General features: G+C 44.8%; 1 protein-coding gene across 17 annotated transcripts in view; it reads right to left on the bottom strand.

Annotated features, from left to right (window-relative positions):
- The window catches only part of Ptprt (protein tyrosine phosphatase, receptor type, T), a 1,139,160-nt gene that overhangs the window by 835,309 nt on the left and 279,779 nt on the right, over positions 1–24,072 (bottom strand). For all 17 annotated transcript variants that reach the window (NM_021464.5, NM_001291149.1, NM_001291151.1 and 14 more), the window contains exon 2: positions 5,605–5,730. In NM_021464.5, coding sequence (NP_067439.1) covers positions 5,605–5,730 — 126 coding nt within the window. The remainder of the gene's footprint in view (positions 1–5,604; positions 5,731–24,072) is intronic.

The raw sequence follows: 24,072 nt of genomic DNA on the forward strand, positions 1-24,072 counted from the left end.
ATGAGGAGCAAGTCAGTAAGCAGGCTTCCCCACTTAGTTCCTACTCTGACTTCTCTCGGTGATGGAGCATGACCTGAGAGTTCTAAGATAACATAAACCCTTTCCTGTGCAGGCTAATTGTGGCCAAGGTTTATCACAGCAATAAAAGCCCTAAGACGTCCTACTAGTCCTATTAGACTGACATCCAATATAATCAGCACAGCCTCATCTTAATGCAATTAGGGACATAAGGGTACCAGATTATTTCCAAATAAGGTCAAATTCACAAGTACCTGTGTTTAGAACTTGCACATGTCCTCTGAGGAAGAACAATTCAGTCCATAGCTGCTAGCAGCCCTCCATAAACACTAGCAGTTAGAAAAAGATGAAGATGCGTGGCCTGAGAACCCGAGGGCATAAAAGGGAGACCAGAGCCATCATGGAAGCTATACCTCCTCTCACAGGAGACTGATGGGAAGATCATGTTGCCAGGTGTCCCATGTTCTTCCTTGTTTGTCCCCAGCTCCTGTCCTCCCAAACCATTCCAATCAGACAACTACCAAGCTTTAATACCAAGTATTAAAGTAAAGAGTGCTTTCTTCTTTCCTTCATTTCCCAAAAATCTAAACTTAGTGCAGAGTGCTTACCATGGATAACAGAAAGGCTAAAAATTCAACAGGGCTGCATTTGTGGAAAGCTAAACAGAGGAGGGAGAATGTTTCTCATCCTGGAAGGGTTCAGAGAAGGACTTGCTGGACCACTCTGCTTTGCAGAAGCACTTAAGAAGGGACAGGCCAAAGACAGGTTGTTGAGTGGGCAGCTACCTAGACCTGGAAAAGAGTTGCTGGCCTCAGAAAAAAAGGTAGAAGAAACATGCAGGGATGGATGGGATGCAGGTATGGATGGGATGCAGGGATGGAAGGGATGCAGGGATGGATGGGATGCAGGGATGGATGGGATGCAGGGATGGATGGGATGCAGGGATGGAAGGGATGCAGGGATGGAAGGGATGCAGGGATGGATGGGATGCAGGGATGGAAGGGATGCAGGGATGGAAGGGATGCAGGGATGGATGGGATGCAGGGATGGATGGGATGCAGGGATGGATGGGATGCAGGGATGGATGGGATGCAGGGATGGATGGGATGCAGGGATGGATGGGATGCAGGGATGGAAGGGATGCAGGGATGGAAGGGATGCAGGGATGGATGGGATGCAGGGATGGATGGGATGCAGGGATGGATGGGATGCAGGATTGGATGGGATGCAGGGATGGAAGGGATGCCGGGATGCAGGGGATTGTACAGCTGAAGGATTCCTAAGAAAATTATAATACCAGCATAAGTCTGATTTTCCAATAAAACGTGGGAAAACAGAAGCACCCAGGTGCCAGCATCGCTTGGCAGAAGCCTGGAATAAGCTGATCTGTCATGTGGGTTGTGGTTTGGATAGGAAATATCCCTAGAAGGCTCTTGGGTTCAGTGCATCATTCAGCAGTGGGAACTTGAAGACGTGATTGCATCATGAGGGCTCTACAACCAATGGATTCATTTACTGATAGATTAACAACTTAATGGAATACCAGGAAATGTAAGATTGAGGAAGGCAAGCCAGACTAGGGGACAAATATCACTAAAGACGTTACTTTAAAGGGTCTCTGTCTGTCTGTCTGTCTCTATGTCTGTCTCTTTACTTCCTGGCTTCTGAAAGAGAAGAAATCCTATCTCACACCTTTACTGCCACAGTGTTCTGCTGGACAGCAGGTCCATCCAAAGCCATGGATCCATCTCACCTTGGCATGAACCCTCCACATCCACGAGCCCAAATAAATGTTTCCTCATTTAAGTTGTTTCTCCTAGGTGTTTTCTTGCCACAGTTGCAAAGCTAACACTGGATCTACAACAAGGGCCTTGGAAGCTAAGAATTGGATGCTGTAAGTAGGCATCCAGAGGAACCTTCTTCAGCTCTGCACTGAGGGAAGGTTTCTATGGGAGTTTACGTGAGCTGAGACTTGAAGAAAATGGTCCATGGTAGGGAAAGGCATTACAGTGAGTAGGAGGAGCATGTTCAAAGATCATGGTAAATCAGGACAGAATATGACATGTCAATCATCAGAACCAGCCAGAGTATTGTGAACACTGGGAGTTAAGATGTAGTACTTGAAAAAAGATGCTAGATAGCCCGGTTAGGCCTAACAGTAGGTGAATCACAGTCTACTTAAAGGCCAAGCCACTAAAGAGATTAAGCTCCAAAATAACATGATCCGATTCGCCCAGGCCAAGTATGACACAGAACTTGTCACACAGAGTGGATCAATAAACGGCGACAGACTTCGGAATAAACAGACTCAAGTTAGATTCCAGAAGCGATGGAAACTCCTGGACTACAGAACACGTGTAAGATTTCAGAAACCAGAATAGTGTCTGCTTATCCAAATTCACCTCCACACCTCTTAGCCTAAGCAGCCGGCAGAGCCGCTGAGATCCACGGGAACTCCTGACAGACTCATTTCGGTGATCACTATCGAATGCCTCTATTAGGAATGCTCAGAAGATCATATTAGCATGATCCAATATTTACAAAATGACACTCTGCTATCCAAAGGGGCTGAGAAAATAAAGATTAGAAGCAACCGCCATGCCTTAGGGAGAGGGGCTATGGGGAGAAGAGGCAGCAATCTTACAAAGTTGCTGCCCAGAACCTTGCTTTTCTTATCTGTAAAATGGGAATGAGAAGAGGAAGAGGATCAACATGTGATCAGGAAGTGAAGCACCAAAGGCCTTTGCATTGCCATGCATGATGCCTTCAGTAACAACCTCGGATAAGCAATGCATCCATGCACCCTTCCAGCACACTCTCAGGGATGCTCCGTGTTCACACTGCATCTCACAGGTGCTGAAGTTAAAGCTGGGACAAGGCTACCATGGTCCCCAAATCACAGGGACTTCTCACATGAGGATAAGGAACATCAGTCACAATGTGTATGAGGGAGAAACTTGCCAAACATAGTGGGAATCTTTACCCAGAGCCTCCACAGACTGAATGAGAAGAGTAGCAACAGTTAGGCAGAGTGGAGTGAAAGGCTCCCTAGGACTATTGCATGTGAGTTCCTGAGGCAGGGGAGTCAGAATTTTCTCACAACTTCTAGGAGTCAATATGAAGCAAGCACGGGGGGAGCAGAACCAGGGAGGGTGGACACTAAGGAAGGATAAGCCACCAAGGTTTTTATGCAACAGAGGGACTCAGTCTTCTCAGAGCATCAGGAGACATCAAAAGGCCTCAAGACAGAGGCTGGAGAGGAATGAAGAAGGGCAAGGGGAAATGGACACTACTATACTTTAGTAGAGTTCCTTCGGCTTCTGAGTGGGGATTAAATTTGAAAGGATGACTCAAAGACCCAGAAAGAAAGGTCCCAAGGTACCCAAGAGAGGGGCAAAGATGGTCTGACCAGAAAGTGAGAGTCTAGGCAAAGAACTGGGCAAATCTAAGAGTTGGAGCTGGGGAATCATTAGCCTGAAGAGACTACCAAACAGCAACAGGGGGAGACAAGTCCAACCACTGGCTTGAGTCATTCTAGAGATTAGGTAGACACGGAAGGAGAATAAGTGAATTAAGATTTCAATTTTAGCTAGACATGGTCATATTCACAATCCCAGCACTTAGGAGGAAGCAGGAAGATCTTTAGTTTAAGGCTATCTGAAAAAGGAAGGAAGGAAGAAAGGAAGGAAGGAAGGAAGGAAGGAAGGAAGGAAGGAAGGAAGGAAAAAAAATGATTTTGGAGATGTTGAGTCCACAAGACATTACATGATTTTGAGTGAGCTACAAATGAACACATATGATATGTGCCTGAATACACACACAAACACAAACAAATCCATACAGATGTAAACATATATGTATTTATATACATATATGTATGTATGTATACACACACAAATGCATACACACATGGTTGCATCCATACCAATACAAACATGCATACATATATGCACACACATACATGCACTATAAGAGCCACATTTGTTCAATCTGGCCAACAGAGCACAAAACATGTGGACATGGTGACATGCACAATCAATCCCAGCACTCAGGAGGCAAGGAAGATAGATCTCTATGAATTCAATACCAGCCTGGTCTACACAGTGAGTGCCAGACCAGCCAAGGCTACACAGTGAGATTTTCACCTAAGGAAGGAAGGGAGGGAGGGAGGGAGGGAGGGAGGGAGGGAGGGAAGGAAGGAGAGGGGGAGGGAGGGAAGTCAGCATTACTAAAATCCACAATGGGGCAACAGATAAAGTTTTCCCATGATGTCTTAGTCATTGGAATAAGAGACAAGTGGTGCTCCTCCTTAAGTCAAATAGGATCTCACCAAATCTAAAACATCCAATTTAGTACCTCCTTTCCTTTCCCTCTTTCTTTCCCTCTTTCTTTCTCTCTCTCTCTCTCCCTCTCTCTCTCTCTCTTTCCTTCCATTCTTCCTTCCTTCCTTCCTTCCTTCCTTCCTTCCTTCCTTTCTTCCTTCTTTCCTTCCTTCCTTCCTTCCTTAGTAGGAACCATAAAAATCCAGCCAGTTACCTCTTGCTTTGGAACCAAGCTCAAAGGCAGGGAAGACATTTCCGACCCGGATTCTTCTGAGTATTCTCTCTGCCTCCACTTACTGACACTCTAGAAACCCTCACCCCAGAGTTGGCTGAGACGACATGGCAATGGGAGTCACATGCAGAGTTGTCAGTCTTCAGATGGAACACGAAGCAATTCGGTTGGTGAGGCCGTCCATGAGGGGAGTACAGAGCAAGCCCAAAACCCACTAGTGTTTAAGGCCATAGTGAACTATGGAAGAAGAGGGGTGAGGCTCAGGGAGGGCTCAGAGGCTGATGAAATACAAGACAGTGTATGAGCTCCAGGGAGTGAGTGGAGAGGAAGCCTCCATAGACATGTCCTCTCCTGTCCTATAGCCAGCTGGCTTTCCACTGTTCAAAAGAGAGGTTTCAACTGTCCCGGAGCTGTAGGACATCTGGGCTTACATCACCAGGCAACCTTGTAGATATGTTTTGCCTGACTCTCACCAGCTCTGACAGTGTTCTCCCAGAGTCTGTACATACCTCTCCTGAGAACATCTCCTAAAGCCAGCAGGTGCATTTCTCATAGGCCGGCCTCATGCAGGCATCCATCAAGAATTTACACGGTTAAAGAAGCTTGGTAGTCTAGATGCCTGCACACTCATCAAAGTGGTAGTAATATGACAGTGGAAATCCCATAGTGTGTGTATCCAGCCCATGTTCATATAACAGAGAGGAAAGGAGTGAACTTGCCTCTTTTTAAAATGTCTTTACCATCTCGCCACAGAGCAAAACTCAGTGATATCATATGTATAGATAGAGCTTAAAGGTCTCAGAGTAAAATGAAATCCCAAAGGACTCTGGATCCTAATAACCTAGGACTCTCACTTCACACTAAGGAATTCACTTACCCTAGCTTAAGTGCCTCTAAGGATCAGAACTCTCCACCTATATATCAACCTACTGTCCTCTCAGACAGCTCGATCCATAAGAAGGTCCTTTCCCCATGAGCTACTGCAAAAGACAGCCACCTCCATCTCAGCCCCAAACATGATGGATCACATACCTGTGGGCACAGCTGGGTCCAGCATTGGCTTCTCCCATGTGTTAATCTGCTCCCAGGTAAACCCATTGGTTCCCAGAGCCACGCTATACCCGCAGTTGCTGTAATGTTCGTCAAAAGAACAGCCACCTACAGAAAAAGAAAAAAAAAAGAGAAACAGGTAAGTACAGCCCAATGCCTGAACCTTGGTTCATTACCCCTGCTCCATCAGCCCTTTACAGTTTTGAATTTTAAACTCCAGAGAGGTGTTGAAGGGGGGGAACAAATCAAAAACGGGCAAACTGGAGTTTTATATTTGCTTTGGTGCTCTTAGGAAATGCGCCAGCATCTGCAGGCCCCCCTATTTAAGAAAGTTAATAAGGCTAGTTACACTGATTTCAATCTTCCTTCCTGAGAAAGTAAACAGCAACGGCTTGTTCTAAGTAGGAGAAATGAATGCCAGGGCATGCCTCTGTAATTGCTTCCTGCGACAGGCAAAATGGGCTGGGAGGCTGCACAGAGAACAGGAGCTTTAGAGTCCAGTAGGACTCGATCACACCTCAGCTCTCCAGAGCTGTGAGTTGGAGCCACCTGGTTCACCTCTGGAGGGGTCTTGGTTTCCCCACCTGTCATGTGGAAGAGAACACCCCTTCCCTTATGGTAAGTCACTGTTTGGATTGACTCTGAAAAGCAAGCACAGAACACACTCTGGATCACCCCCACCACATTGCTTTACAAGTAGACTGAAAGCCCGTGCTTTGTAAAGCTTGAAGAACAAACTGATGAGACATCAGACAACCATGCACTTGGAGGATGAGAAAGTCAACAGTGAGTATCGCCAGATTCCCCCTTATGTCCCTTTGATGTGGGCAAGGAAAAACTTAGCATATACTGTAAGTCTGCTCAAGATGAAATTGAAAGAGATACAGAATGAGAACGGAGGCTCCAACTAGGAGAGCTGTTGGGAGCAGAGAAGCAGGAGCCCACGATTCTGAAGGAGAGAATCAAGTGGGCTCTAGAGGAGAGGGGGCTTTTTCATATGAGGAAGGAAGGAGGAAGGCTATTCCAAACGGTGCACAATCTGATTCACAAAAGGAGCTGGCACTGCTGACCTGAGCCTACACTGGACCCCTGGTTGGCTACCCACACCCACTCTCATCCCTGGGTTGTCCCCTTGGCGCTCAGCACCCCACTCTCCTCTAAACACCCATCTGCTCCGATCACAAGCTGAGCCACAGCCACTGCAGGTCACGTGTCTGTGTCCTCTTCCAGCTCCTACGTTGGAACTCAACACTGAGGAGGTGTTAAGAGGAAGGATTTTGATGAGATGATTAGGTTATGAGGATTTGGCTCTCATGTAGGAGCTTCACATCCTGATAAAAGGGCCCCAAAGTGCATGTGCCCACCCCCCACCACATCCCCACCACCCCCCTGCCGCCAGTGAGGAACTGTGAAGGAGGGAAGGTCAAGAAGATAATAGAATATATATGGCAAGAGAACAAAAGACGGAAGGATGGCAGGAGAGGAACGGGGGGGGGGGGGGTTGCAGAAGAGAGAAGGGAGGAGGTCAATAAGAACAAAGTATATGTGAGAATGTCATAATTAAATCTATTATGTTATGATAATAAGCTAATAAAATATGCATAAAATAAAATGGAGGCATCTATGGAAAAGTGCCATCAGATCCTGCATCAGCTGCCGCCTTGACTGTAGACTTCAAGGTCTCCAAAACTGTGAAGACGACATTTTTCCTACTGTTTATAAGTTAGCCAGCCCCAGGTAGTCTGTTATAGTCATGTGAGCAGGTTATGACAGCACCCCAGTGAATGCTGGGCTTAGCAATAGAGGACCGAACCCATTGGGAGGGATTGTTTCGGGAGTTGAGGCATGCTTTGCATGAAATAGGAAAGGAATTACATGAACATCTTGAGAGGAACACAGATAAAGAAGTCTAAGAAGCACAAAAAAACCCTGAAATCTGCAATAAGGTCAGGGGGAAATGTCTGATTAAAAAAAAAAAAAAGAGGGTGGGAAGTGACTGATGCACAAGAGGAGAGAAAATACTTGCTTCTATCTAGCTACTTGCTAAGTCAACAATGACTCTTGTTGAAAGAGCAGACACAGTGGTGGCATTGGCTACACAGTGGCTTCCAGAAAGACATATGAAACTCAGTGAGGCAGACCAGCAGCAAACAAGCAGGTTACACGGATAATTACGAATCAATGCACTACAGAGGCTTCAGGTGGGAGTGAGTGAGAGAACCACAAAGCTGAAGTGGTACGAGATTTCTAACCATGAAATGGAAGCAGACCTGAACTACAATGGCCATCCACCGTGCTAACCTCTCAGTGACAGGTGCTACATACAGAATCTCTGACACACTGTGCTCAGTTCCTCTGATGATGAAAAGGTCTTTGTGGTTGAGGCTGCAGGTGGTGGCAATCAAAGGAAGGCATGGCAACAGAAGGCTCGCACAAGAAGAGCTTCATTGGCGCAACCAGAGGTAGCGCCATACTCTCTCTTGAGCTACTCTTAGGATATTCAGACCCTGCCTTGTTTTTGTCATGGCTTGTGAATGTCTTTTAATGTCTCTCCACAAGGGAGTTCTAGATGCAGGCTGTGGGCTGCCCTATATCACACACATGTCTGCATCTCAGCCAGGAGCACAGTGCAGACTTTCCCATTGAGTACTGAGATTCTCAGCAAAGAAGGAAATATGACCAGTGGGATTTAAGTTCCCATCTGTGGTTGGTGCCAAACCTAGAAAGCGGAGCATATTTAAGAGATGCTGTCTAACTGTTCAGCATGCATCTGCATGAGCCTGATAGACACAGAAGCAGGATGTGCATCACGGTGATATTAAGAGAAAGAAAAGGCAAAACAAGGTAGGAGGGAGTTATAGAACCATGCTTGAATTTCCCACATGTCCATCTGCCTAACTGTGGTTATATGCCTGACTCTGAGCTCCCAGCTTCCTATGTCAAGAGAGAAAGCTTCCCAGGTACCGGACACTGTGTTCTTATAATAAAAGCCAAACTGTTCCAGGGCAATGACAACCAGTCCAGGAACGTACATCAGACAAGAGCCTCTGCAGGAATCCGTGACGAACCTCATTTCCCGTAATGAGACACCACCTCTATCTGAGACTCCATCCACACAAGGAGTGCACGGCGAGCTTCGTGAGACTGCTTCTCATAATCCTTCTCAATATAAATTGATAGCATCGCCCAAACACACACATAAGAGAAAACAAAGCACTGTGGCGATAGCAACTGATATAGATACCTGCTCCCCTCTCATATGGCTTGATGCAGGCATAACGTGTTTAAAACCACTAAGAAGGAAAATACACTTAAGGATGGTTTTCTTCCTCTCAGACGGCATATGAAGAATCAGCATGAACATATGCTCCAGACTGACAGCAGGTGACAGTCAGTCAGAGACGAGTTCCTAACCCACACACCCAGTCCCACTTCTGAGTCTTTAGTTCCTGGTATACAGGAACAAGATGGCCACGAGGAACCTTCTTGTCAGAAGATCTAAGTATGCTAGAGAGACAACTAGGAACCTCTAGGAGTCACAGAGATGCAGAAATGGCAATAAGCCAGTGTGCAATAGACACCAGGAGCCACCAAGAAAGGAGAAGAGAAGAAATTCAAGATCCCCTGAACCCTGAACAGGAAGCATTTATCCAACCTCCATGGCCTTAAGGCTTCTTATAGGTGATGTTGATCATCCAAAATTTTATCTGTCCTCCCTAGAGACCATAAGACAAAAGACCTCACCCCTCTGTAGGTGTTTATATCAGAGCACTTAAGGAAGATATATGATTTGAAAGAATCCCCAGAGAAATTTATTTGGATGCTGACCTCACTCGGGCACAAGGACCATGTGGTGTCAGGCAACTGATGTCAAGCTTAGCACAGTCACCTGGGGAGGAAATCACATCTTCACCTCTAACTCAACCTCAGAAGAGAGCTCAGGCTGCCTCCAGAAGCCACCATCCAGCCTGATGGAGACCCACAGAATCACAGGAGGACAGGGGAAGGAAGCCACCACCCATGGTCTCTGCTCTTGAGCAGATGAGCTTTTTCACTGGGCAGGTTGAGGTCAAAATGTGGCAAAATCCCCAGATGCTCTGACGCAAGTCAAATATAAAAAAAGTCAACAGAGAATTGGAAGACTGTAGCAAGGAAATTGGATTTTGAAAATCCATTTGGATTTGGTAATGTATAGCTTATCAGCATCTGTAAGGGAGTAAACATAGTGCAGGATACATACTTTAGGAGACATTAAAGCATAAATAAGGTTTATAGTGCCAATCAGAATTTCTCTTTAAACATGAGCTCTTCTTTTGAAAATGAGAGAGGAATAGAATTCAATAAAAATATAAATGTGCCTGCCTCTGCATTTCTCAGATATGATCCTATGTATTCTAAAGCAGAATTAAGTTCAGGAGAGGGACGAAAGATTTGTTACTTTCTGCATGTTCCAGGCACTGTATGTGAGAGGTGTGGATGTATATGCAAATCTGTTTGCATATGCAAGCAGAAAACCCCCAACACCTTTCTCTAAGTCAGGACTCAGCAAACTTTTCTACAAAGGACCAAATGCTAAATCTCTTTAGCTTTGTGGCTACATGGTCTCAGTCACAATCGCTAAGCCCTCCCCTTGTAATGCAAAAGCAACCATCTTCAATATGAAAACATGCAGATGTGGCTATGTTTCCTCAAAACTTTATACATAACAATGTGGGCAGGTCACATTTTGCCCAGGGATTGTCACCTGTCAGTTCTTGCTCTAGGAGCTAAGCATCATGCTCTCTCTCTCTGCATGGAATCTCATTGCAGGAACTCCCAAGGGACTTTCCCAGCTGCAGAAAAAGCATGACATCACAGTTGGTGATAAAAACAGCAACTCTCCTTTTTCTTAACAGTGTTCATGTGCAGCGCTCACCTACACTAGCTTCAGCACGCTGCTATCTGTCTTCACCATGCCTATCCCATCTTATGGATGCAGCATCACAGACCCCTAGAAACAGCTCAAACACAGGAAACAGAGGAGGTGGGACATTAGCCCTGGCATTACGGGACAGAAGCTTTCCAATGTTCCAGCAAGGCCTCTTTTAGAATACTCCATATTCAGATTCTGAGTCCCACCCTGCCGCTTCTGGAATAGAAAGTGGAGCCTTTAATATCCAGCCATGGAGCTCAGTGAAGATAGGAAACTAGGCCAAGCATAAAAAAAGAAAAATTATTTTTAAAAAGGTACAGATTTGCCTTCAGTTTTCCTCTCTATGGTAAGTGTTACTGGTGGAGAGAACTCACAATGTTGACAAACATGACCAGAATCTGAGCTGACCTGGCATGGGGGAGGCAAAGAAACACTTTTGACTCTGGCCTAAATAGCTGGGGCAGAACATACTAGGAAGCCACAGAGCACCATGCTTGTGGAGTTCAAAGGACAACTCTGGCATAGGATGAGACATGTGAGGTCACAGGATAGTGCCTTTCCAGTTCCAGGTTCCAAAGATCCAAGAGAACATACACAAACCGCAGGAGTCCCCACCAAAGTCAGGCCCCAGCACAGCCCAGTTGACTCATATTCAATGAGTGGCTGAATACATTAGCATGGGCCTTATTCATGGCGAAGTGCCAGGCTGGACCCTGCAGAAGGAAATGTAGTACATCTGTGCCTTTCTCTTAGGGCATCACAGTGAACTCAATGAACCTTCCAATCAGGGAGGGACTGAGGGCTCAGAGTCAGACGTGGCCTTCTAAGAGTATTTATCCCTATTCTGCAATGGTGGAGAGTTCAAATTGTAAGAGAAGGGAAGCCAAAGTATGTGCTAAGATCACTTTGGGAGAAAGAAGGTAAGCTAAAGGTGGCCCATAGGACAAGAGGCAACAGGAGGAGAAATCAGAGTTGTAGCAACAGGTGCAGAGAGACGAAACTGCTAAGGGCTCAACTGTTCTAGGGTCAGGAAATGATGATATAGGGAAAAGGGACAGGAGAAGGATGCTTAGGAGCAAATGCCAATCTGAGGGATGGTATCATAGATAGCACCCTATGCCAAGCATGCTGCTGATTGCCTGTAATAGTCACCGCATAAGCTAGACATGATCACCGATGGCTGTGACAAGCATGAAGAAACTTACACATAGAATGTTCACAAATAATATAAAATATCTTGGCGTGACTCTAACTAAGGAAGTGAAAGATCTATATGATAAAAACTTCAAATCTCTGAAGAAAGAAATTAAAGAAGATCTCAGAAGATGGAAAGATCTCCCATGCTCATGGATTGGCAGGATCAACATTGTAAAAATGGCTATCTTGCCAAAAGCAATCTACAGATTCAATGCAATCCCCATCAAAATTCCAACTCAATTCTTCAACGAATTAGAAGGAGCAATTTGCAAATTCATCTGGAATAACAAAAAACCTAGGATAGCAAAAAGTCTTCTCAAGGATAAAAGAACCTCTGGTGGAATCACCATGCCTGACCTAAAGCTTTACTACAGAGCAATTGTGATAAAAACTGCATGGTACTGGTATAGAGACAGACAAGTAGACCAATGGAATAGAATTGAAGACCCAGAAATGAACCCACACACCTATGGTCACTTGATCTTCGACAAGGGAGCTAAAACCATCCAGTGGAAGAAAGACAGCACTTTCAACAATTGGTGCTGGCACAACTGGTTGTTATCATGTAGAAGAATGCGCATCGATCCATACTTATCTCCTTGTACTAAGGTCAAATCTAAGTGGATCAAGGAACTTCATATAAAACCAGAGACACTGAAACTTATAGAGGAGAAAGTGGGGAAAAGCCTTGAAGATATGGGCACAGGGGAAAAATTCCTGAACAGAACAGCAATGGCTTGTACTGTAAGATCGAGAATTGACAAATGGGACCTAATGAAACTCCAAAGTTTCTGCAAGGCAAAAGACACCGTCAATAAGACAAAAAGACCACCAACAGATTGGGAAAGGATCTTTACCTATCCTAAATCAGATAGGGGACTAATATCCAACATATATAAAGAACTCAAGAAGGTGGACTTCAGAAAATCAAATAACCCCATTAAAAAATGGGGCTCAGAACTGAACAAAGAATTCTCACCTGAGGAATACCGAATGGCAGAGAAGCACCTGAAAAAATGTTCAACATCCTTAATCATCAGGGAAATGCAAATCAAAACAACCCTGAGATTCCACCTCACACCAGTCAGAATGGCTAAGATCAAAAATTCAGGTGACAGCAGATGCTGGCGTGGATGTGGAGAAAGAGGAACACTCCTCCATTGTTGGTGGGATTGCAGGCTTGTACAACCACTCTGGAAATTAGTCTGGCGGTTCCTCAGAAAATTGGACATAGTACTACCGGAGGATCCAGCAATACCTCTCCTGGGCATATATCCAGAAGATGCCCCAACTGGTAAGAAGGACACATGCTCCACTATGTTCATAGCAGCCTTATTTATAATAGCCAGAAGCTGGAAAGAACCCAGATGCCCCTCAACAGAGGAGTGGATACAGAAAATGTGGTACATCTACACAATGGAGTACTACTCAGCTATTAAAAAGAATGAATTTATGAAATTCCTAGCCAAATGGATGGACCTAGAGGGCATCATCCTGAGTGAGGTAACACATTCACAAAGGAACTCACACAATATGTACTCACTGATAAGTGGATATTAGCCCAAAACCTAGGATACCCAAGATATAAGATACAATTTCCTAAACACATGAAACTCAAGAAGAATGAAGACTGAAGTGTGGACACTATGTCCCTCCTTAGAAGTGGGAACAAAGCACCCTTGGAAGGAGTTACAGAGACAAAGTTTGGAGCTGAGATGAAAGGATGGTCCATGTAGAGACTTCCATATCCAGGGATCCACCCCATAATCAGCATCCAAACGCTGACACCATTGCATACACTAGCAAGATTTTATCGATAGGACCCAGATGTAGCTGTCTCTTGTGAGACTATGCCGGGGCCTAGCAAACACAGAAGTGGATGCTCACAGTCAGCTAATGGATGGGTCACACGGCCCCCAATGGAGGAGCTAGAGAAAGTAGCCAAGGAGCTAAAGGGATCTGCAACCCTATAGGCGGAACAACATTATGAACTAACCAGTACCCCAGAGCTCTTGACTCTAGCTGCATATGTAACAAAAGATGGCCTAGTCGGCCATCACTGGAAAGAGAGGCCCATTGGACACGCAAACTTTATATGCCCCAGTACAGGGGAACGCCAGGGCCAAAAAGGGGGAGTGGGTGGGTAGGGGATTGGGGGTGGTTGGGTATGGGGGACTTTTGGTATAGCATTGGAAATGTAAATGAGATAAATACCTAATAAAAAATGGAAAAAAAATAAAAAAAAATAAAAATTTATAGAAAAAAAAAAAGAATGCTCTAAAACTCTTGCCCTAGGTCACACAAATCCAAGTGACAAAGTTTGACTCTGAATCCCAGCTAGCTCAGTCTACACATACACTCAACCTGTTATATTAGGTCACCACAGCAGTTAACATTGCCTTTTAAACAGAATTGGTTGGGGTAGCTACACAGATCTTCCTCAGTTCTGGGCCTCTTCAAGTCCTCTATTCCCAAGTCACATACTGTTCTGGGGCTACAAGATTCTAGTTCTCAAATCTAGAGGTCAATGCTCAGAAATAGGCTCTGCAGCTTCAGCTTGCCTTGAAGACCACGGTGCAGAGGGTAGGGGGCTCAGAATCAAGCAGGAAGGTACATGGTAGAAGATGGTATCAGCTTCATGTACCACTCACTGATATAGAGATAGCTCACACTAAACACTGGAGGAACAGTTTGGAGTCCAGATATAGCAAGAATACATGGATCTTAGTTTGGATTTTATTGCTGTGTAAGAATACTCTGTGTTGTACTGGGTGTACCTAGAGCATATATAAGACCTCAAAGCCCACTTCCATGCTTCTTCAAACAAGACCACACTTACTCCAATAAGATCATAACTCCTAATAGTGCCACTCCCTATAGGCCAAGCATTCAAACACATGAGTCTACGGGGACATCCATATTCAAACCACCCCAACATGGTTAAAAGGGACCAGAAAAAGAGAGAGATGTGACCAAAACAACTATTATTTTAAGATTTATTTGTTTCTATTCTATATATAATTGTTAGTGTTTGAATGTGGGTCTGTATATAATATGTGTGTCTGGTGCCTGCAGAAGCCAGAAGCAGTCACTGGATCCCCTAGAACTGCACGTACAGGTAGGTGTGAACCACTATGCAAGTCCTTTGCAAAAGCATAAAGTACCAGTTTTTATTATTTTTAAATGAAGGGGGGTATCAAATCTTTCCCCTGAATGACCAAGGAATAAATATTGTCAGCTTTGTGTGTTGTATCAGTCTACTCATGCTGCCATAACAAAATGTCATAAACTGAGTCATACAAAACAGACATGTGTTTCCTCATAGCTTTGGAAGATGAAGTTCCACATAAAGGTTTGGCTGGGAGGATTCTGTCGATCATTTCTTTCCTGGGCTGCGGATACCACCTTCTCAGAGATCCTCATATGGCCTTTCCTTGGTATGCTTCCAGAAAAATAGCATGACTTCTGGGGTCTCTTCCCAGCCTAGAGAGTTCTGACCCCACCCCAGTGGCCCCATCCGCAGGCTCTTTATTCAAGCACAGTTATGCTGAAAGTAAGGGCTTCAGCGTATAGATGTCAACTCAAGAGTCCGAGGAGGACAGAATGTAATTTGTCACAGAACACACATTTGTCTTCCACTGCTTCATAATAAATTATCCCAAAGGCAGTGGCTTAAAATGCCTACTTGGTATCCGCAGAATCTGCAAGGAACAAACGCAGGTATCGGCAACCCTGTTTCTCTTCTCCCAGGACGGAACCAGGTGCCAGCAGAACTTTTGACCTTGGGATTTTCTTTAGAACTCAACTCGGATGGCTTTCGGTGGAATCCAGTTCCTCAGGCTGCAGAACCGGCGTGTTGATTTTCTCGTTAGCTATTCCCAGCAGCCACTCTCAGCCCACAGATGCTACCCACAATCCCTGGCCATGGGATGCCCAGCAAGAGCTTTCTTATTTATATATTTATTATAGTTTCGAGCTCTTCCTTAAAGCAGGGTCTCATTCTTCTGAAGGACTTGTCCGCTACAGCAGATACATCCAAAATATTCACTCTAGCCTGTGGTCAAAGAATTGGGGCCTTAGCTACATCTGACAGTCTCTCTCCTTTGTCACTAACATAACCAAGGTGTGGAGCAAGACCGCTGTATGCACACTGCTGTGCAGGGGATGGGAACTCTATGGGATATATCAGGAATCTTTGGGGCTACCTAACGGTTCTGTTTATTGCAATAGCATCAAGCTCTGTTGCTAGTACTCACCAAGCCACTATAGTAAGAAAACATAATATATAAAGAATTAGCATGTCTATGTTCTCTCAATGAATGAATGAATGAATGTCAATGTTCTACCTGAGATGCAGTCCTCTTACCTCTGTCTCCCAAGTTCTGGGTTTGCAGGTGTACATAACCATACGCTGCACTCACTATACCTAAAACTGCACATAATCTGCTTGTTACAAGATAACATCCCTTCATCTTCCTAACCATTTAAAAATGCAAAACCCTTTTTAGGTCTAGTATGGTTTTGTTCATTTCCATCACCTGTTTGTATGTTTTTTCCTCTTTTTCTGTAAGGACTTCTACCTGTTTGATTGTGTTTTCCTGTTTTTCTTTAAGGACTTGTAACTCTTTAGCAGTGTTCTCCTGTATTTCTTTAAGTGATTTATTAAAGTCCTTCTTGATGTCCTCTACCATCATCATGAGATATGCTTTTAAATCTAGGTCTAGGTTCTCAGGTGTGTTGGGGTTCCCTGGACTGGGCGAAGTGGGTGTGCTGGGTTCTGGTGATGGTGAGTGGTCTTGGTTCCTGTTAGTAAGATTCCTCCGTTTACCTTTCGCCATCTGGTAATCTCTGGAGTTAGTAGTTATAGTTGACTCTGTTTATAGATTGTTCTTCTGGTGATTCTGTTACCGTCTATCAGCAGACCTGGGAGAAGATTCTCTCCTCTGAGTTTCAGTGCTCAGAGCACTCTCTGCTGGCAAGCTCTCTTACAGGGAAGGTGCGCAGATATCTTGTATTTGGACCTCCTCCTGGCCGAAGAAGAAGGCCCAAAACAGGACCTTTCTCAGACAGTGTGTTGCTTTGGCAGTTCCCAGGTGGTACAGACTCTCACCTAAGCAGACTAAATTCCTAAGTTCCTTGGAGTCCCGGGACCAAGATGGCGACCACTGCTGCTGTGGCTTAGGCCGCCTCCCCAGCCGGGTGGGCACCTGTCCTCCGGTCCGGAAGGTGGCCGGCTGTCCCCGGCCCACACAGGGTGCTGCCTCAGCGCCTCTGTGCTTCTGCCTGTTCCAGAAGCTGTCAGGTTCTCTGGCGCACCCTCTCACCTGTTCAGACTAATTTCCTAAGTTCGGCGGGTCCCGGACCAAGATGGCGACCGCTGCTCTTTTTTTTTTTTTTTTTTTTATCAGTCATTTTGGTTCTACCCCAGGTCTCTGAGGCATCCAGCTTCCCGGTCATGGCCATCCAGGCAGTGTTGGGTTTGGGCTCTCTTGTGGTTTGGGTCTCTTTAGACCAGTCATCAGTTGGCCACTCCCACAAGCTCTGAGCCACCATTGCCCCAGTGCATCTTGCAGGCAGGACAGGGTGGGCTGAAGGTTTTGAGGCTGGATTGGTGTCTCAGTCCCACCATTAGAAGCCTGGCCTGATTACAGAAGACAGCCGTTGCCACAGCACTAGGTTTTAATATCACTCACAGTCTCTCCCTAAAATCTATTTCCTCTTCCCAGGAAGATCCATGTGTCTCTCCGTAGACCTCTCCTCTTTATCTATCCTCTCTGGCCTGGTGGTGGTGGCGGCCACGCCTTTAATCTCAGCACTTGGGAGGCAGAGGCAGGCAGATTTCTGAGTTCAAGGCCAGCCTGGTCTACAGAGTGAATTCCAGGACAGCCAGGGCGATACAGAGAAACCCTGTCTCGAAAAACAAACAAACAAACAAACAAACAAACAAACAAGCAATCTATTCTCTCTGGGTCTGTGGATTGTAGTGTGAGGGAGCCAAAACCATCCAGTGGAAGAAAGACAGCATTTTCAACAATTGGTGCTGGCACAACTGGTTGTTATCATGTAGAAGAATGCGAATTGATCCATACTTATCTCCTTGTACTAAGGTCAAATCTAAGTGGATCAAGGAACTTCACATAAAACCAGAGACACTGAAACTTATAGAGGAGAAAGTGGGGAAAAGCCTTGAAGATATGGGCACAGGGGAAAAATTCCTGAACAGAACAGCAATGGCTTGTGCTGTAAGATCGAGAATTGACAAATGGGACCTAATGAAACTCCAAAGTTTCTGCAAGGCAAAAGACACTGTCTATAAGACAAAAAGACCACCAACAGACTGGGAAAGGATCTTTACCTATCCTAAATCAGATAGGGGACTAATATCCAACATATATAAAGAACTCAAGAAGGTGGACCTCAGAAAATCAAATAACCCCATTAAAAAATGGGGCTCAGAACTGAACAAAGAATTCTCACCTGAGGAATACCGAATGGCAGAGAAGCACCTGAAAAAATGTTCAACATCCTTAATCATCAGGGAAATGCAAATCAAAACAACCCTGAGATTCCACCTCACACCAGTGAGAATGGCTAAGATCAAAAATTCAGGTGACAGCAGATGCTGGCGAGGATGTGGAGAAAGAGGAACACTCCTCCATTGTTGGTGGGATTGCAGGCTTGTACAACCACTCTGGAAATCAGTCTGGCGGTTCCTCAGAAAATTGGACATAGTACTACCGGAGGATCCAGCAATACCTCTCCTGGGCATATATCCAGAAGAAGCCCCAACTGGTAAGAAGGACACATGCTCCACTATGTTCATAGCAGCCTTATTTATAATAGCCAGAAACTGGAAAGAACCCAGATGCCCCTCAACAGAGGAATGGATACAGAAAATGTGGTACATCTACACAATGGAGTACTACTCAGCTATTAAAAAGAATGAATTTATGAAATTCCTAGCCAAATGGATGGACCTGGAGAGCATCATCCTGAGTGAGGTAACACAATCACAAAGGAACTCACACAATATGTACTCACTGATAAGTGGATACTAGCCCAAAACCTAGGATACCCACGATATAAGATACAATTTCCTAAACACATGAAACTCAAGAAAAATGAAGACTGAAGTGTGGACACTATGCCCCTCCTTAGAAGTGGGAACAAAACACCCATGGAAGGAGTTACAGAAACAAAGTTTGGAGCTGAGATGAAAGGATGGACCATGTAGAGACTGCCATATCCAGGGATCCACCCCATAATCAGCATCCAAACGCTGACACCATTGCATATACTAGCAAGATTTTATCGAAAGGACCCAGATGTAGCTGTCTCTTGTGAGACTATGCCGGGGCCTAGCAAACACAGAAGTGGATGCTCACAGTCAGCTAATGGATGGATCACAGGGCTCCCAATGGAGGAGCTAGAGAAAGTACCCAAGGAGCTAAAGGGATCTTCAACCCTATAGGTGGAACAACATTATGAACTAACCAGTACCCCTGAGCTCTTGACTCTAGCTGCATATGTATCAAAAGATGGCCTAGTCGGCCATCACTGGAAAGAGAGGCCCATTGGACACGCAGACTTTGTGTGCCCCGGTACAGGGGAACGCCAGGGCCAAAGGGGGGGAGTGGGTGGGTAGGGGAGTGGGGGTGGGTGGGTAAGGGGGACTTTTGGTATAGCATTGGAAATGTAAAGGAGCTAAATACCTAATAAAAAATGGAAAAAAAAAAAATAAAAAAAAAAAAAAAAAAAAAAAAAAAAATGCAAAACCCATCATCATCCATGGGCTATATAAAAAACGGGGAAGACTCAGTGTTGGGGTGCAGACTCCAATCCTAATTCAGTAGCATGGACATCTCCAATGGTAACAGGATGGCTAACTTCAGAACAGTACCACGTGTCATCACTTGAGTGTCTGATGCCCTGTGACCCCGACACACCCTTCCCATTTCGTAGATACATAATGATTCTTCCTTTCTCTGGGAAATGGAGAGATGCAGCCAGTCTTTTGACTTTTGACGTCACAAACCCAGCCCTAGGTAAAGGGACTGACTGAGCGAAGACTATTAATACCTCAGGACTTAGCAAAGCACCTTGTGTGTGAGAAGCTGACACTGCCATTGCACAGATGAGAAGGCTGAGTCTAGAGCAGAAGAAGTTGAATTCTAATCACACCGCGTCTGCCAACCAAAGCAAATCCCAAGGAAGGTTCAACTAAACGTTGTGAAGCCAGCACATAACTACCCTACAGAATATAATGTTACACAATTAAGAAATCAAGAGGGCAATAGCAGTGCTCTAAGCCAGCTGCTAGAGCCTGAGTAACCAGAGTTTGCAGGCCCAGGAAGTAAACCCTGTTCTATGGACACACACATTCTAAAGAGCTCCAGCCCTAGTCATTCGTATTCTCCCCCTGTGCCGACAGCTGCTCTGAAGGCAGGGCAGGATCTAAGTAGGGCTTATTAATCGTGAGCAGCGTATCGTGGGGAGCCCAGCCTTGCCCCCGGAATGAATGTAAACCAGCCTTGCATAAATTGAATTTCTTTTTTGAATATCTAATTGAATTTGCAGAAGTGTGTGCCAGGGGGGTGTTTAAATAAGTGCACAAATATGATAAGAAGGCCTTCACACCATTATATCTAATTCAGTAAGCAAAAATAATGGCAGGGCACGTTCCAATTAGTGTTTGATTTATTTGCTTTAACAAATCCAATTAGTAGAATGTTTTATAAAGTCATCCAATGTCAAATACTCATGGACTCAACAGATAGAAACAATAGTCCTAATAGAAAAAAAAAAAAAGAAAAGATGCTTTAGAGCTCTTTGGATGTTGCATTTATTATAAACAAGATGTTGTCTTGGACATTCCCCAAGGGGCAGGGAAATAGTGTTTGATCTGATCAACGGGTACTTCCTTGTGAGGCTCTGAGCAGCAATATGGCCCACTATGCTGTGTCTAAGAAGGAAAGTGACAAAGATAGGAGGTAGCCAGGAGTTTTCAAGGGGGAATGATGACCTTGCTGCTGAGTGTCTTTGAGACCAGCCGTGTGCTTGGAAATCAAGGCAGCAGAGCACCCTGGGAAAACCATAGGGTAACAGAAGCTATGATGTCCTCAAGCTGAAGTCAATGTTCTTGTACCTTTGCCGGGCTCTGGTTTTACTGTGTGAATGTGGGCACTGAAATTCATGAATCACAAACACACTTACCTTCATTAGAGGTGGTTGTTCTTAGCTCAGTGAGGTGGCTAAAGCTGTAGACCCTGGAGTCAGCCATTAAACTCTTCTGTTTCACTTAACTGTATGACCTTGGCCAATATAAACTCTATGTGCATTATTACCCCCATCTGTAAGCCTAAGATTCTTATAGACTCCACCTCTTGGCTCTGTTATGGGGACTGGATGAACTATCTATAAAGAGTCAGACTAGCACGCAGTAGGTTTCAAGTACAAAATACATTGATATTTCATCTCCATGTATAAATTCAAAATGGAAAGGTTAAGTGTTTCCATTATCCACCTTATAAAATATTTTAAAGCAAAGCATTAGAGAAGCTATATCTGAGTCTGCTTGTTTGTCCTGGATAGACTGGCAGTAACCATAATGAGCCCCCAGCACCCTCAGCACTTTCTACTAGATGACCTCAGACAAGATGGTCCCCCCATGGTCCAGGTTTCTTCATCTGTAACAGAGGCCATAAGCAAGCCATCTCCTGGGACCCCTTGGCTTCTGAATACTACCAGAACATGATTGGAACTTCCTTCATGATACCCTGCTGCAGTAGAAATAAGAGCATCCAACTAGCTTCTTCCCATGGACTGTCTGGCCTTTGTCTCCCAGTGTTATGAGGCATCAGGTTTATACATTCTCTCATGCCTAAGGTTCCTTGGTACCAGTCTGTCCATGAACACTAGGATGATCTATAACCAGGAAAAGACTATGATAAAGAGTATAGATAAAGTATAGATAAAGTATGAAAAAGAGCTTGCTCTCAGCCTCAACCTATCAACGAGAGGTTGAAGCTTAGGGAAAGAAGAGCCACCTTCAGTCATCACTGGTAAAGAAGGCTCAAGATGGGGGGCAGCAGGAGAATAAAATCAGCTAGAAAAGTAGCCCGAACAACCAGCAATTCACTCTGCCCCAAAACAGCACTGGGACAGGCACAAGGGTCCCACGTCCTCTCAAATATAAAGACTGAAGGATCATCTGGCCCAGCTCCGAATTTTACAGGTAGGTAAACAGACAAAGGTCAAAGGCTACAACGAGAAGGGGTCCAGAACTGGGACAGAGCCCAGAAGCCCTGGACCCTGGCCAGACCTCTACCCACTCAGCTGCCAGAAGACCATCTTTGATCTTTCCCCACACAACAGCAATGTCTGTTTCTTTTTTTTTTTTTTATTTAGAGGGAGCATTGAAAGACAAGGAGGACCACAGGTCATGCCCCATCTCAGGGAGAAAACTTTCTATACTTTGGGATAAAATGGGGGAAGGTTTCTGGCATCAGCATCTGCATCTGCAACAGCATCAGCATCAGAAATCGTTAGAAGCTGAAGCCAAGATCCCAGCACTCCCAGGAGCTTTGCACTTCCAGCTCTTCCAACTCAGATCACCACCACACTGGAGCTTCAGGAGGCTCGCTCCAAATGATTCCCCACCAAAATTCAAGTTCCTGGAGAAGTCTTCTCAAATATTCCGACAAAAATAGCCTCCTCACCTCTCTAATTATTTTCTACCATGCCATTGTGTTTATGCTGGATGAGGTTGCTCCCCGTACACCCGGAGTAGACTCTCCAATCATTCACTCACTCATTTCCTATCTTCCAGTGGGAGGCCCACCCCTCTAGGGTAGGAAACATATGCCCATTTTCATTCATCACTGAATGCTGAGGACTCAAACAACACTGGATGAATGAATGAATGAATGAATGAATGATTAAGTATCTGGGAGGAAAACTCAGTAAAAGGCAATAATAATTCTTGCTCGCTTGCTTCTGATCTTGAGTTTTTATAGCCTGGCCTACTAGTTTTTATTTTCTACCCACTCTCTACTTCCTTCCTGCCATGATAGACTGTGTCCCCTCAAACTGTAAACCAAAATGAATGCTTCTTTGCCAAGGTTGCTTCTTGTTCAGGGTCACAGCAATGAAAGGAGCAACTAGTACAGTCACCTGGAAGAGAACCCGGGGAGCAGGAGCCATTAGGAACCCAGTGGAGAGCAGAAGAAGGAGAAAGCCCTGATAAGGGTGGTTTCTGAATCAAGAGTCTCCCAGAGGAACTACTCTCACATCGTTTAAAGTGATCTCAAATCCCACTCTGGAAAAATCAGCTGTCTGTACCCAACCCACATGTCCTCTGTAAGGACTATCCTACTCCGGTCCTGAGAGTCACCCTTGATTTGCCCTCTGAGACAAAATGCAGTTTTGAAAAGTGGGAGCCCGGGTTTGAACATGGTTAAATGACCTCCTTGGGCCTATCTACCTCCCAATAGCCAGAGTCATGATTAGAGTGAGTTTCAGTTCAAACCCAGACCCAAGCTCTCTCAACTCATCTTCTGTCTTCTGTATGGAAACAGGCGAAACTCTGCATCCTGGAAATCCGCACTGCTTGCTAGAACCCTCTGTGGATTCATTCAAGCCACATTCGCATTTCATTCATGAGTAGGCTATGGGCTGTCTACTGTAAGGTAGGTATTACTTTAGGTACCCCAGATAAAGCAGAGACAAGCAGGAACGGCCCCCTACTTCCCTCAGAGCTCACAGTATAGCTGGGAACAGTGAAATACAGAGAGAAACAGCCTGTGAGGTGCCTGTTTAAGCTCTTCTCATAACAGAATGTTTTTAATATTTAATACAAATTAATAAGGTATACCACTATAGAAAGTGATCATTATTAAACATTGCATTGTATGGTCCCAGCATCAAGCCAGTAATTTTTCATGATCTTACCTAATCATAATAGACATCCCACAATGCAGGAATTAATCGTTGTAAAGATGGGGGAATAGAGACCCTACTGACTTCAGAATCCAGTCCACAACCCCTTATGCCTGCCAGTTATGACAGTTCTCTTTCCTCAGAGGCCACCATCTGTCTATTGCACAGTGCCATGCATGCAAAAGCCTAAGAAATGGTGAGGTCCAGCTGATGGATACCAGTTCATGTACTTTAATTTTATAAGTATATTAACATTTAATTACCTAAAGTAAAGACTAAGGTCCCATACATTCATTAAGCCTGGTAATAGCAGCCAGAGTTCCATAAATCACCAAACTGGTAACTGCACAGATAAAATATTTACTGAGGTCTGGGTATTATCCTAAATATAATTGGCTGTAGAA

The sequence above is a fragment of the Mus musculus genome, chromosome 2 (genome assembly GCF_000001635.26).
Source record: "Mus musculus strain C57BL/6J chromosome 2, GRCm38.p6 C57BL/6J".
NCBI classification, from domain to species: domain Eukaryota; kingdom Metazoa; phylum Chordata; class Mammalia; order Rodentia; family Muridae; genus Mus; species Mus musculus.